The sequence below is a fragment of the Propithecus coquereli genome, unplaced genomic scaffold, assembly GCF_000956105.1.
Source record: "Propithecus coquereli isolate 6110/MARCELLA unplaced genomic scaffold, Pcoq_1.0 Scaffold198, whole genome shotgun sequence".
Classification (NCBI taxonomy): Eukaryota; Metazoa; Chordata; class Mammalia; order Primates; family Indriidae; genus Propithecus; species Propithecus coquereli.
The window spans coordinates 1,777,532-1,790,445 of record NW_012144744.1 but is presented as its reverse complement, the minus strand read 5'-3'; the positions used below and the strand labels follow the sequence as shown (position 1 = coordinate 1,790,445).

Genomic DNA, 12,914 nt, shown 5'->3' with positions numbered 1-12,914 from the left:
ATTAATTACTCTGGTGATTTTTACAAGCCCTTTTCCTAATATCTGAATTTATTAACTCGAGATTATCTTATCTCTATAATCTTGCAAGCTCTTATATCTTTTTATCTATCAGTTTTTCCTGCATATAATTTGGGCTTTGATATCCTCACTTTTGTATTTCTGTCAATTCAATCTCATTTGCTTTTTGTCTTCCAGCAACTTTTCAGCATTTCCATACTATATTTCTGATTGCCGAATTTGGTCTTTTTATCATTGTTTTAGATATATCCCCCCCTTCTTGTACATTTCATCATTCAAGGAGTTGCAGATTGGAATTACTGTCCTTGAATCATCATTCTCTGATCTGGTCATTCATTTTAAGGGCAGCTCAATATTCCATCTTGGTAAATAAATCATAATTTATGCAAGGTAGTTTCAATTTTTATAAATAATGTGATAAATATTAACTCTTTAACACAGTTTGGATTATTTCCTTAGGAAATATTCACCAAAATAAGAAGTCTGTCTTTGGGTGTTAACAAAGTGGAAAAATTTACTCTACCAGGCATGAAGACACATTATAAAGCTATGGTAATCAGTAAAGTATGGCATTGTCAAATAGAAACAAATCTGGATTTAGGTAAGAAAAGACTTTATTTGAAAAGATTGTTGCAAGATGGGGAGGGGAACTTTTGAAATTGAATGTCTTGATCAGGAGATCTGCAAACATCTGAAAGATCAGGCAGAAAAGGGCTTTTCTGTTATAGAGAGAAGTAAGCGAGGTTCGGAGATTATTTTTCTTTCTGTTAAGGAGAAAGCTGTAATACACGGTCAAGTCAGCTAACAACTTTGTTCTGATGGATCAATGGGTCAATGGGGATAAACAGTTCAGCCAACCCTCTATGACACAAAGCATGAGAATTTGGAGGGAGCATGTCTGGCCTTTGTTACTACAAAGTAAAGAACTGACTTTTCCATGGTGCCTGAAAGGCAAAGTGACTTGCCTCACCTCACTTTTCTTAGAGAACTTATATTAATAATTATAAATTCCCTCTCTGTTCCTTGGAGATACATGTAAATCTTTTTAAAGCTAAATAAGCCTCTTGCCAGTTTTACAAACCAGGAATGTTTTTCTTAAGTTTTCTGGTGCCATCTCTTTTAAATGTAAACATCAAGAAAGACAGCATCCCTATCTCCCAGTCTCTGTGGCAATTTAGCCTAGGCACCTGACTCCAAGTTGTAACCGCCTCTTGACACAGAGATATGAGAAGTTTTATTTTTTTCTTTGTATAAATGAAATTAACTATCACAGATGATACCTCAATTATCAGGTGAATTTAGGATGAACTATGTGGTAAACGGTGCTGTCAAGTCAAACTGATGGGAAGGTGTATCTATGAGTATTATCTAAGTCATATGAGGAAGTGTAGTTCTTTGTAATAAGCAGTTTCCCAGAAGGAGAAGCGTGAGGGGTTTCTTTAACTGCCCCTGTTTTCCAGGACTATAGAACTCAGGTAGAGTTCAACATTGTCAGTACTGACACAAAAATAAACAAAGAGATCAAATGAGCAAAAAAGAGCCAAGAAGTAGATCTATAAATATACATACTTGGGTTATGACAAAGGCAGCAGTATGAAACAGTATGAAAAGTTGAATGTTTTCAATAATTGGTGCAAGTTGACTGACTACATGTTTGGAAGAAAACACTCACCTACATCTTGTACCATGCACAAAAATTAGTTCCAGGTAGATTACAGTTCTCAATGTGAAAAGTAAAATAATACAACCTTTAGAAGACAACATAAAAAACTAACTTCATTACCTTGGTGAGAGTTAAAGATTATGAACATTATTCATAATTATAGAGACTTAAGAAAGTGAACTGCATTAAAATTAAAAACATGTATTTCTCAAAAGAAACCATTAAAAAAGGGAAGCAAAAGTAAGAAAAGATCAGTAAAATATATAATAAATAAAGGACTTCTACAAAGAATACATAAATAGCTTCTATAAATCAGCCAGGGAAGACCTAATGGAAAACAAGCCAGAGACTTTAGCAGGCACAAACTGCACATCTAAATGCTCAATAAACATATACAAGGAGATCAATCTTATTTATATCAGGGAAATAAAAATTAAAAACATAACAACACATACACAGAGAATTTCCAAAGTAATGAAAATGAATGAACAAAAGTTCATACAAAAGCTAAAATGATCATCCAAATAAATGTTGAGTTGAAGAAGCCAGACTCAAAAGAATACATACTACGTGGTTCTATTTTTATAAAGTTTAAAAACAAACCAGACTAACTAATCTCTGCTGTTAGAAGCTAGTCTACCGTGCCGAGGAGAAAGGGAATAGTGATTGAGAGGAAGTGCTAGGGTTTCTGCATGGCTAGGGATGTTTTCTCTTTTGATTTGGTGGGGGTCACATGGCTGTATTTTGTGACAATTATGACTTGTGGACCCATCTCTATTTACATTACTCATCAATTAAAAACGAAAAAAAAGATAGATAATTTCTGGTATTGGGAAAAATATGTGGAAAACCAAGGACTCTCATATGTTGTTACTAGGACTCTAAGTTAATACATCTTTTTGTAAAGGGTGATAGTGTAATATATATATATAAATTTAATTATGCTTCCAGAAATTTTACATTTGGTATCTGCACAAAAATTACATTTATGCTAAAATTTGTAAATACCAGCTTGCAAATGGCAGAATTGTTTATAATGTCAGGAAAGTTGGAAAAAACCTCAGTAGTGATCAGAAGTGAAAACATTTAATAGAATCATGTTACATATATGCCTGGAGTATTAAGCAACCATTAAAATGAATAGGTAGGTTAATATAATATATACTATCACAAAAAGATGTGGAAAAAGATACTGTAAATTGTTAAGAGTGTTTTCAACTGATGAAACAAGTAATGTAAGTATTAATATAAGGAATCTTTTCATTTTATGTTATATGCATCTTTAATATTTGATACTTTTTTTCTCTCTTTTTTTTTAGTGATGGGGGTCTCACTGTTGGCCAGGCTGGAGTGCAATAGTGTGATCATCGTTCACTACAACGTCAAACTCCTGAGCTCAAGTGATCCTCCTGCTTCAGCCCCCTGAGCAGCTAAAACTACAGGCACGTGCCACCATATACTGCTAATTTTTTAAGTTTTTTGTAGGGACAGGGGATCTCACTATGTTGCCCAGGTTAGTCTTGAACTCCTGTTGTCAAGCGATCTTCCCACCTTAGCCTCCCAAAGTGCTGGGATTACAGGCAGGAGTCACCACCACACCTGCATGTTTGGTAACTTTAATAATCAGGATGAAATTGTGTCTTACATGTACAATTTAAAAATTTAACAAGGTAATGGCCAGAGAGATTATATTGAATCACTGGAAAATGCTTATAATATAAAATGATATGAAGAAATAATTTATGTCTTATTCATTAATTCATTTACCCATTACTTAAAAATATTTATGCATATCAGGTACTGGGTACTGAAGAGACAATGGTGAGTCTAGTAGGGAGATGGACACTAATGAAAAACAAAAATAATTATATTATGTAATTTTTAAAATCTTTTAATTTCTCTGAAGGAAATCATGTAGTTCTCAACCACACTAAGAACTCTGACCTATACTGTAAGAGTACTGCTGAGATTTTGAAGGGGCGACACAATCATATTCTACAAAGATCGTTCAGGGTGCATGCATGAGAGGGTAGCAAAAGTATAGGTAGGGGGATGAATTAAAAAGCATTGTAGATCTCATCAATGACAGCTGTAATTTTGGACAATTTGGTAATGGTAGAGATGGAGATAGAAATGGACAGATTCAAAAGATATCAAGAGTTAAACTGATGGAACTTAGTGACGGATTGAACATGGGTGGTAAAGGAGTAGAAGTGTACAAGAATCTCAGGTTTCTTGCTGGTGCCTGAAAGGAGGTGCTGCTCATGGGGAGATGACGTCTGGGAAGGGACTAGGTCCAGATGGCTTTTGTCTGTTTGTTGGTGGTGACAGTCAGAAGGACATGTGGGAATGGCAGCTGAAAAGTCTGGCTTTGGACAGGTCAAGTGTGAGCACCTTTGATAGGAACAAATACAGACGATTTGTAGGCAGTTGGATATTTGGGTCTAAAACTTTTGGAACACTTTGAAAACTTACGGAGAAAAGAACTTTTAAATAACAACATCAAAAAAGGAACTGTTCTGGGGAGGAGTACAATTATAAATTATAAAATCAAGTTGTGAAATATTATTTGACAAGAAAGACACTGACATAAATCCATACGCTAGGCATTATCAGTGCAATGGAAAATGTTCTACTATAGATAAAACTTTGGCTTCAGTGTGCTGTAAGAACCAGTTCTCTATTCTTGAGGAGGGGCCCTGTAATTAAAATGATGAGATATTTCCTATTTGTTTCTCTTTTCATACACATAGAAAATTCTTGGCTATATGTGCAATTGAAATCTCATATTGATAGTATCAGCTTTTCCACTTACAAAGCTGAATAAATCTAGAGCTTTGTTCATGTTAAAAAGTCTGGTCTCTTTCTACAACAAAATGTATATACACATATGTATATGTATCTGTCATATACACATATACAAATCTATATATCTGACATACATATACACATATATATCACATATATGTAATATATTTTGTGAGGCTCAGATGTCATGACGGTTGTGAAATGTTTTGAAAATATGAAATTCTGTATGAATATAAGATGCTCTCATAACACTGTTCAATTTGTACATACATACACGATAGTGTTTTGGATAAGGATAGGACAGAGGGGATTTTTTCTATATTAATCTCCTAAATAACTTCCTCGATAGAGCAAAAGTAGTATTGCTCCACTAAAAAGGAAGGGAAATTATGCTTTAATGCTGAATTAGCCAAGGTATTGGCACTGTTTACAAAGTACAAGTAAATGAATACTGACATTTCTATTCCTGAGCAAGTTCCTAATTTGTCCCTATGAGTTCACTGGGCTTTTTTTTTTTTTTGGGACAGAGTCTCATTCTGTTGCCCTGGCTAGAGTGAGTGCCTGTAGCGTCAGCCTAGCTCACAGCAACCTCTAACTCCTGGGCTCAAGTGATCCTACTGCCTCAGCCTCCCGAGTAGCTGGGACTACAGGCACGCGCCACCATGCCCGGCTAATTTTTTCTATATATTTCTAGTTGTCTGATTAATTTCTTTCTATTTTCAGTAGAGACAGGGTCTTGCTCTTGCTCAGGCTGGTCTCGAACTCCTGAGCTCAAACAATCCACCCGCCTCAGCCTCCCAGAGTGCTAGGATTACAGGCGTTGAGTCACCCGCACCCGGCCTTTACTGGGCTTTTATTAGCAACTTTTTAATGTAACAAGGATCTCTAAAGTACTTTACAGTTTTCACATACATCCATTCTATTATTTGATTCTCACAATAGTGCCAGTATTATCATTATCTCTGTCTTAAGAGAAATTATCATATTTAGAAAGTAGTTTAGAAAGAGTTATGACTTGAAACCAAGTCTTCTGATTCCATATCATGTACTGTTTATTCTCTTAAAAGTTGCCTCTTAGGTTTTTGTTGTTGTTTAATACTGGTACAAAGGTAAAATTTTTAGTCTGTAGATTTGTATTTTTGTAACTAAATTCTAGGAATTACATTTTGTTTAATATTCTTCTCAGTGGATTTTTAAAATATTTATTTAGGAACTAGAAAAAAAATGGACTCAGGCCTCTAGTTCCTCAGAAAGAGTCAATAATCTCAAGTTAAGGGTCTTGTGATTGCTGTAACCCTGGTGATTAAATTAATAAGCAACATTTCCCTGATGAATAGTTATGTTGAGCATTTTTTCCTGTACCTTTTTGCTATTTGTATGTCTTCAGGGAAATGCAAATCAAACTAAAATCAGATTATCACCTCACTCCAGTTAGAACAGCTACTATCAAAAATCCAAAGATAAGTGTTGGCGAGGATGTAGAGAAAAGGGAACCCTTACACGCTATTGGTGAGAATGTAAATGAATATAGCCATTATGAAAAACAGTATGAAGGTTCCTCAAAAAATTAAAAATACAACCATCATATCATCTAGAAACTCCACTACTGAGTATATGTCCAAAGGAAACGAAATTAGTATATCGAGGAGATACCTGCACTCCCATGTTTATTGCAGCACTATTCATAACAGCCAAAATATGGAATCAACCTAAACATCCATCAGTGGATGAATGGAAAAAGAAAATGTGGTATATGTATACAGTGGAATACTATCCAGTCACAAAAAAGAATAAAATGCTATCATTTGCAACAATATGGATAAATCTGGAGGACATTATGTTACAATAAGCAAAATAACCCAGGCACAGAAAGACAAATACCGTATCATCTTACTCATATGTGAAATTTATACAATCTACTTCTTATAGAAGTAGAGAGTAAAGTAGTAGTTACCAGAGAATAAGGAGGGCTCAGGGAGAGAGAGATGGGGAGAAATTGGTCAATAGGTACAAAGTTACAGTTAGGTAGGAGGAATAATTTCTGACATTCTATTGCATAGGAGGATGACTGGAGTTAACAATAATCTATATTTCAAAATAACTAGAAGAGAGCTTTTTGAATGTTCACATCACAAAGAAATGATAAATGTTTAAAGTGATGGATATGATCCAGTTATCTCACTACTAGGTATTTACTCAAAGGAAAAAAAGGCATTTTATAAAAAAGACACTTGCACTCAAATGTTTACAGCAACGCAATTCACAATTACAAAGATGTGGAAACAACTCAAGTCCCCATCAATACATGAGTGGATTAATAAAATGTGGTATACGTATACCATGGAGTACTACTCAGCCATTAAAGATGGTGAACTAATATCTTTTGTAACAACCTGGATGGAACCGGAGACCATCCTTCTAAATGAAGTATCACAAGAATGGAAAAACAAACACCACGTGTACTCAATACTAAATTGGAACTAATTAATTAACACTTATGTGTAAGTATGGAAGTAAAACTCAACAGAAATCAGGCAGCTAGGAGTAGGGAGGAGGAAATGGGTAAATTCACACCTAACGGGTACAATGCACACTGTCTGGGTGATGGGCACACTTATAACTTTGACTCGAACTGTGCAAAAGCAAATTATGTAACCAAAACTTTTGTACCGCTGTAATAGTCTTAAATAAAAAAATAAAAATTAAAGTGATGGATATGCTAATTACCCTGATTTGATCATTATACATGTATACATACATTGAAACATCATGTTGTATCCCATAAATATGTATAATTATTATGTGTCAGTCATAAATTTAAAAAATAAGCAACAGATAAAAAGTATAATAGCAACATAAAACCTACATCTTTTTCCTCTGAAATTGGATCAATAATAATAATATCTAAGATCTGAACATTTGGTATATGCCAGCCACTGTTCAAGGCTTTTCATATCTTTAGTAATTTAATTCTCAGGGTAATCTATGAAGTGGACATTATTCCTATAATACTCACAAAGAAACAGTGGCACAGAAACTACGATCTTTTAGGAGAGAGGTTTTTAATGAGAAACTTAAAGATCCTAGGACTTCAAGTAGAGAAGAAACAGTATTATTCAAAAGGCTGAAAATAGTTTTAAATGAAGGAAAAAAGGTTCTGAGGTTTCTCAGATTCTATCCATATATAAAGAAATTAACACATTCCATTTCCATTTGGAATGATCAATATTTCCCCACCATGCACTTAATTTACAAAACCAAACTTTAAGATGACAAAACAATCTTACAAAGATCTTATAAAATCAAAGTCCTCTGGCTTTCAATCAAGTGCTTTTGCTAGTATTGCACAATGCCTCTTTCCTTACTTTATCCACGCTATCAACCACTCATTTTTAAACAACAGTTTAAAAGTTAGGAAGGTTAACAGATTTAAATGGTCCAAACACACTTTCAAACCTGCCAACACCACCTGCTTACAGCCTGCGGAGAAACACCCTGCAGACATAAATCTGAACATGCACACGTATAAAAGCACACACAGGCACACATCCCATACTGGAAGGGACGTGCTCAAAGGTCTTCTCTACCTACAATTCTGTTTCTTGATGAGGATGGAAAGAAGCTTGATGGATCATCAATGAGGAAGAGCTCCTGCCGATGTCTGCTGAATGGGGCAGTGAAATATTCTGGATGAGGATGCCTCACATTCGCTGGGAGTTTCACAGGCCCAAGCATATAGCTTAGGGGAGTGTGCTCAGGTCGAGGAATATCACTCTCTTTAATAGGCATTTTCATTCCCAACACTTCAGCATAAGTAACTAATACCTCCCAAGGGGCATGGATCTTGACAAAATAAGTTCTTCCATCTTCAGAGTCCTACATAAAATAGGGAAAATAACAGAAAGCTTACTGATCAGTTTGTCACTGAGCTGATTAAAGGAAAGAAACACAATTTTATACAATCTAATTTTTTAGCAAAACTTTGAGAAAACAAAATTTAAAAAAAGATATATATTTATACCTATATTTACATATATATACATTTATACTTTTTATATATATTTGTGAGAGAAAGAGAAACAGAAACATACAGAGACACACAGAGACAGACAGTATTTTTAAAAATATATTTCGGGGTCAATATACACTCAGCCCTAAATTCAAGTTATATATGTGGTTCTGGGCAATCTCTAAGTTTTAGTGACTAGCTATTAGCCAAGAATTTTGTTTAGGTTATATGAGGGATACATACAAACTATAAGATGCACTCACTCTTCTTACCCAGCTTCTTTGGTATATAGCCTACACAAACAGGAAGAACTTTAGGTAATAAGGGTTCATTATGTATGAGAATATTTAAATTATAGATTGTGTGGTATAATATACATTTATTAGTTCAGTAAAAATTGGAGAAATGAAGAACTATAGATTATTAGAACTAGAAAGTATTAAAGGTTTCATAGACAGGATGGGATCTTAAATAGGTCTTCAAGAACAATTTTGAAAGAAGTTCTAGAAAAACAGTAAACGAAAAGAAGTTTTAAAGAAAATTTGGCATATTCATGAACAGAAAGATTGCCTTGAGTTAAATAGCAGATTATGCTCCAACATAGCCAGGCTAACTATTATCAGATTATGGGCAGCCTTCAAACTGAGACAGTTATGAAACAAAGACCATGTCTTGCCTTTCTTTGTATCCTGAATAGAAATGGTGTATGTCCAGTTTTAAAGTGTTCCTCTAAGCATCTCATATTCAGAGAACTGATCTACTTAGGCTGTCAGTACACAGGCCGTCAGTACACATACATATTTGTAGACTGTAAGACTACGGGCCGTCAGTACACATAATTGTAGCCAAAAGTGCTATTGTATTGCCTGCAAACATAAAATCTATCCAGTCAAAGGTCACAATAGAAGAAAACAACACTTAAAAAAGTAAGATTCTTATATAAAGTGACAACTACATTTACCCTTTTATCTTCAGTTTCCAACTCAAGACCTGTTTTTATGAGATTTTGTTCAAACTCTTTTCTTCTTTCCTGTGGCAAAACAAATCAATAGAATTATACAAGACACTTCTGTTTTATTTGCTCAGTGATAGACAGTGTCTTACTTATCTGAACAACTTTCCTTTAAACTAACATATATAAAAACACAAGAGAAATATAATTGAAGCTGAACCATCTCATTCTAGAAATAATTCTTATTCATCCATGAAATTTTAAAACCCCTCTGTCCATCTCATTAATCGCTGCATTTATGAGTTTATTTTTATGTTTGATAAGTACTTGCCAAATTTTGTAACATATTCATGATGCATTATCAATTATGCAAATGTACCATTATAAAAATAATTCAATATCAAAGAACAATTTTAAGGTTTAGAGCGTTACGGTTAAAGATAATAAAAACATTTGAATCAATATACAAATTTGTTGTTGTAATAAAGTTTTGATTGAATGAACAATAAAAGACTCCCAAGGATAAAACATTTACACTAGGAAAAAACAATCTGGGGAAAGTCAGATAGAAATTTTAGGTGAATGAGAAAAATAAATGATATAAAATGTCAACTGTTAAAAAAGGGTTTCTTCATATATTTTTTAAAAATGAATGGTGGTGGGTGTCAAATTTCCATGGTATTTACTTTCTATGGATATATGTGGAAAAGTAATTGAGCAGGACCATTTACAATATATCATAGGTTACATTCTTTACAACTATTGAAATGCACGATAAATAATTACAGATGGGGAAGACTTATAGATGGATCAGGCTTTTGGGGGAAGTTCAGAAATTCATTCTGGACCTGTAGAGTCTGAGACGTCTGTGAGATTTCCAAATAGAAACGCAGAACAGTCATTTAATTATGCACATGTGGGAGAGAAGTATGGTCTGGAAAGGTGAACTTTGGACTTAGCACACACATGGTTTTAAAATAGTGAGACAGAATGGTATCAAGGAAATCAGTGTGAACCATTAAAAGATAAGAATTAAGGACTGTGCAGTGAAGCACTACAACAATAAAGGATCTGGGAAAAGAAAAAATTGAGATGGAGAAACCAGAAAAATAAGAGAAAAACTAAGAGAATGTGGAGTTCTGGAAGCCAAGTGAAGAACATATGCAACAAAGAAGGGAATGATCAACAGTGTCAAATGTTGCTAATGGATCTAGTAAGATGAGGGCTGAGACCTAACCATTGGCTTTATACATGGAGATGAGCAGAGAGGTTGGGGTGACGGCCTGAAAGGAATGCATTTAAGAAATGACTGGGCCAAAAGGAATGTAAGAAATAGAAGTAACTGGTAGGGAAACTGGGATCAAAAGAAGGTTTTCATTCTTGCTATTTTTTTTTAATACAGAAAAATTAACAGCATATTTGTTTTTTAATACAGAAAAATTAACAGCATATTTCTTTATTGAAAGGAATAGGCCAGGAAAGAACAAAACAAAATATAATTTAGGAGAAAGAGGAAATAACTGTAGGAGCAATATCCCTAAAGAGGTGTACAGAAAAGAGTTAATACAGCAGGCATGAAACTGCTATCCTTAGAAAGGCCTGCCTGCAACTTTAGAAAGGTTGGCTCTAGTGTCTGGGACTTTGCCTTTCTGGGGGAATTCTCACCATTCCCAGAACTGGTCAGAGTGGCTCACTTTGCCTAAACTGTTTGTACAAACAGTGCAGTTTATGCTGAACATCTACTTTTCTTCTGGGAGTATGGAATTTTGTATGTGGTAGGCAAAATGTGACAAGGTAACTAGCCCCCAGTAAAAACCCAGGGCATTGAGATTTTAATGAGTTTTCCCAGGTGAAAATGCTTGTGGATGGATAGATATAGTGATAGAAATATACAGAATTTTTCTTCTACTTGCTTCAGTTTTCTCAGTGAAGCAAAAAAGTGTGGTCAGCTGGCATAAAGATGGCGGGGGGAGGTATTGGAGATATAAGGAAAGAAAAAAAGTTATAAAATAGTCATCTAGGAAGGTGGGAGACAATAGAATAGGGAAGTAAAGTATGACTGCTACACACCACAAGTGCCCAGTTGAGGTGCATGGGCACAAATGTAAGGTAAAATGTATCAGTGAACTGTATGCTTTTCCTTCTTCATGGGTGTTGGCACGTAGGAGGTGGAGAGTTGGGTTTAACTAAAGTTGTTTTGTCAGGTAAATACAATTGAGAGACGGCAAGACACTCTTGGTATATATAATAGAGTCATTACAATTGTTGACCATGGACTTACGCTGGATAAAGACAGAAAAGAGGAGAATAAGGAGGACTAAAAAGGTGGTAAGATAATCGCATCTTATCTGGTCCTGGTGAGCTTGAAAGAAGAAGGGTATGGGTCAGATCTGAGGGGTTAGTCAGATAGCTGGACACATGGAATGAGATTCTAGAGAGCTGCAGTTATTAGCAATGACAAGTTCTAGGGGAGTGAATGGCTGAGTTAGAGTAGAGGCTGAGAACATTGGAAAAGGTCGTACAAGTAACAGAGAGGCCAGAGTGCCAAAATAATCATGTATGTATGCACTGAGATTACCAATGACGAAACAAAGGAGTATTGTTGGAGAGCTGACAGTGAGCCAGGAGCTAAAATTGTTGAGAAATAAAAGGGAAGACCCAGGGACAGATAAATGACGGCACGAATACAGGCTAGTAATTAATATGCTGAAATGAAAAGCTTGGAATTTAGGGACAAGGGAGGGAGAATGGAGTGTAATCAACAACAAGATACAAAGAAGGCAATCGGTATTTCCCCCGTCTCGAGGGAAAGGCTGTGTAAAGAAAACAACCACCACTTGAGAGGGCTGTTAGGAGAAGCAACAAACCTCAATGAGGAGCCAGGTTTGAAGGGAACATTCAGAGAAGAGATGAAAATGAGGACAGTTCACGAATTTTAGAGGCCTGGAGGAAGGGTTTTCAGGGAAAGAGTGAAAGAAAGGGACAGATCTGGATATATACAGGGTCTGATGGGGACAATACCTATATTTTTTTTAATTTTTATTTTTATGACCTTACTTTGTAAGTACTTAAGTAAATGTGTGTGTGTGTATACACATATATATATTAATTTATTAAATCATTATTTTAAACATCAAATATTTATTGAGCATCCATTATGCTCCAACCACCATTCCAGGCTTTTGGTATACAGCAATGACCAAGACAAAGTTCTTGGCCTCATAAACTTAATATATGGTATTGACAGTAAACAAGTAAAGAAATGAATAAATAAGTTCATAAAGTAATAAGTATTATAATACAAATAAAATAGGATCAAGAATAAAGCACAATATAAAGGCTATATCGGATAGGATGAATTAGTCATACATTTTAAAAATGAAAATGTCATATAATAGGTAAATATTATACAGACATACACCTCAAACTTTTGATGTCACATTTAATATCTAAGGTGATTTATA

General features: G+C 34.8%; 1 protein-coding gene across 1 annotated transcript in view; it reads right to left on the bottom strand.

Annotated features, from left to right (window-relative positions):
- The window catches only part of ANO5 (anoctamin 5), a 61,774-nt gene that overhangs the window by 36,700 nt on the left and 12,160 nt on the right, over positions 1-12,914 (bottom strand). Inside the window, 3 exon segments of the mRNA XM_012643485.1 lie at positions 6,205-6,259; positions 8,037-8,365; positions 9,460-9,528. Coding sequence (XP_012498939.1) covers positions 6,205-6,259; positions 8,037-8,365; positions 9,460-9,528 — 453 coding nt within the window.